General features: G+C 66.1%; 1 protein-coding gene across 1 annotated transcript in view; it reads left to right on the top strand.

Moving 5' to 3' along the window:
* Positions 1–604: 604 nt before the first annotated feature.
* The window catches only part of OBSL1 (obscurin-like 1), a 15,943-nt gene continuing 15,271 nt past the window's right edge, over positions 605–1,276 (top strand). Inside the window, 1 exon segment of the mRNA XM_009884203.1 lies at positions 605–1,276. This exon segment is cut by the window's right edge and continues 14 nt beyond it. Coding sequence (XP_009882505.1) covers positions 605–1,276 — 672 coding nt within the window.

Below are 1,276 nucleotides of genomic sequence, written 5' to 3'. Positions count from 1 at the left end.
AAAGGGTGGGCTGGGGGGGGCTGTCCTGCCTCGGCCATCCCTGTCCCCGGCACCCAACGAGCAGCTGCCTGCGCTCCCCATCTAGGCAGGGGTCCCCCCACCCCCGGAGCTGGGGTCCCCTCTGCGACACTGGGTCAGGCAGCCTGGGCTGTGGGTGGCCCGCCCCCTGGTGGGGTGGGGGTGGCTGTCCTGCCTCGGCCATCCCTGTCCCCGGCACCCAACGAGCAGCTGCCTGCGCTCCCCATCTAGGCAGGGGTCCCCCCAGCCCTGGAGCTGGGGTCCCCTCTGCGACACTGGGTCAGGCAGCCTGGGCTGTGGGTGCCCCGACCCCTCGGGGTGCAAAGAGTCAATTTTTGTCACCTCTTCTATTGCTGCTGGGCTGGGAAATAGGTGATTCAGGCGGACGCAAAAGCGTATCCAGTGAGGCCGGGGTGCTCAGAGGCGATGCTCCTGCCACCCAGGCTCGGTGCTGGGGGCTTCGCTCCATGCTGGTCCCTTCTCCGAAGCCTGAGCCCCCATCTCTGTTGGTCTGTGCATCCCCCCAGGCTGATGATCCCCGCTGCTGCCCTGGCCAGCCTCCTGCTGTGACCCCGGGAAAGTGGCAATGGAGGGGTTCGGGGGAGCCCCCAGGTTCCTGGCCTATCCACGTGCCTTCACGGTACAAAGTGGCGCCGATGCAGTCCTGAGCTGTCAGATCACGGGAGACCCCCGGCCGAGCATCCTCTGGGAGAAAGACAAGACCCCAATCGAGCCCTCAGGCCGCTTCCACGTGGAGGCCAAGGGGGACCTGTACAGCCTGCTGGTGTCCCACGCCACCCCTCAAGACAGCGGGCTCTACATCTGCAAAGCCAGGAACAGTGTTGGCGAGACCTACGCTGCTGCTACGCTCAAGGTGGAGGCGGGGGAACCCTTGGAGGAGGATGGATGCTCGGGTGGCGAGGTGCCCACCTTCCTTGTCGCCCCCTCATCCATGCGGGTGTGCCGAGGGGACGATGTGATGTTCACCTGTAGGGTGTCTGGCCAGCCCTGCCCAGTGCTGGAGTGGGAGAAGGATGGGCACAAGCTCTCCGACCTCTTCGAGAGCAGCCACTTTGCTGTGGGGAAGGAGCCGGACGACTGGCACTTTCTGAAACTTTTTGGCACCCGGCCCCCAGACGGGGGGGTATATGTGTGCCGGGCACGCAGTGGCTCCCAGGAAGCCCTGGCCGCTGCTGTGCTCCTGGTCGAACCACGGGCACCGCAAGATGGGGGCCCCAATGGCTCTCCTGCTGCTGGC

Source organism: Charadrius vociferus, unplaced genomic scaffold (genome assembly GCF_000708025.1).
Source record: "Charadrius vociferus isolate BGI_N301 unplaced genomic scaffold, ASM70802v2 scaffold1020, whole genome shotgun sequence".
NCBI lineage: Eukaryota > Metazoa > Chordata > Aves > Charadriiformes > Charadriidae > Charadrius > Charadrius vociferus.
This window is presented reverse-complemented; position numbering and strand designations above follow the sequence as displayed.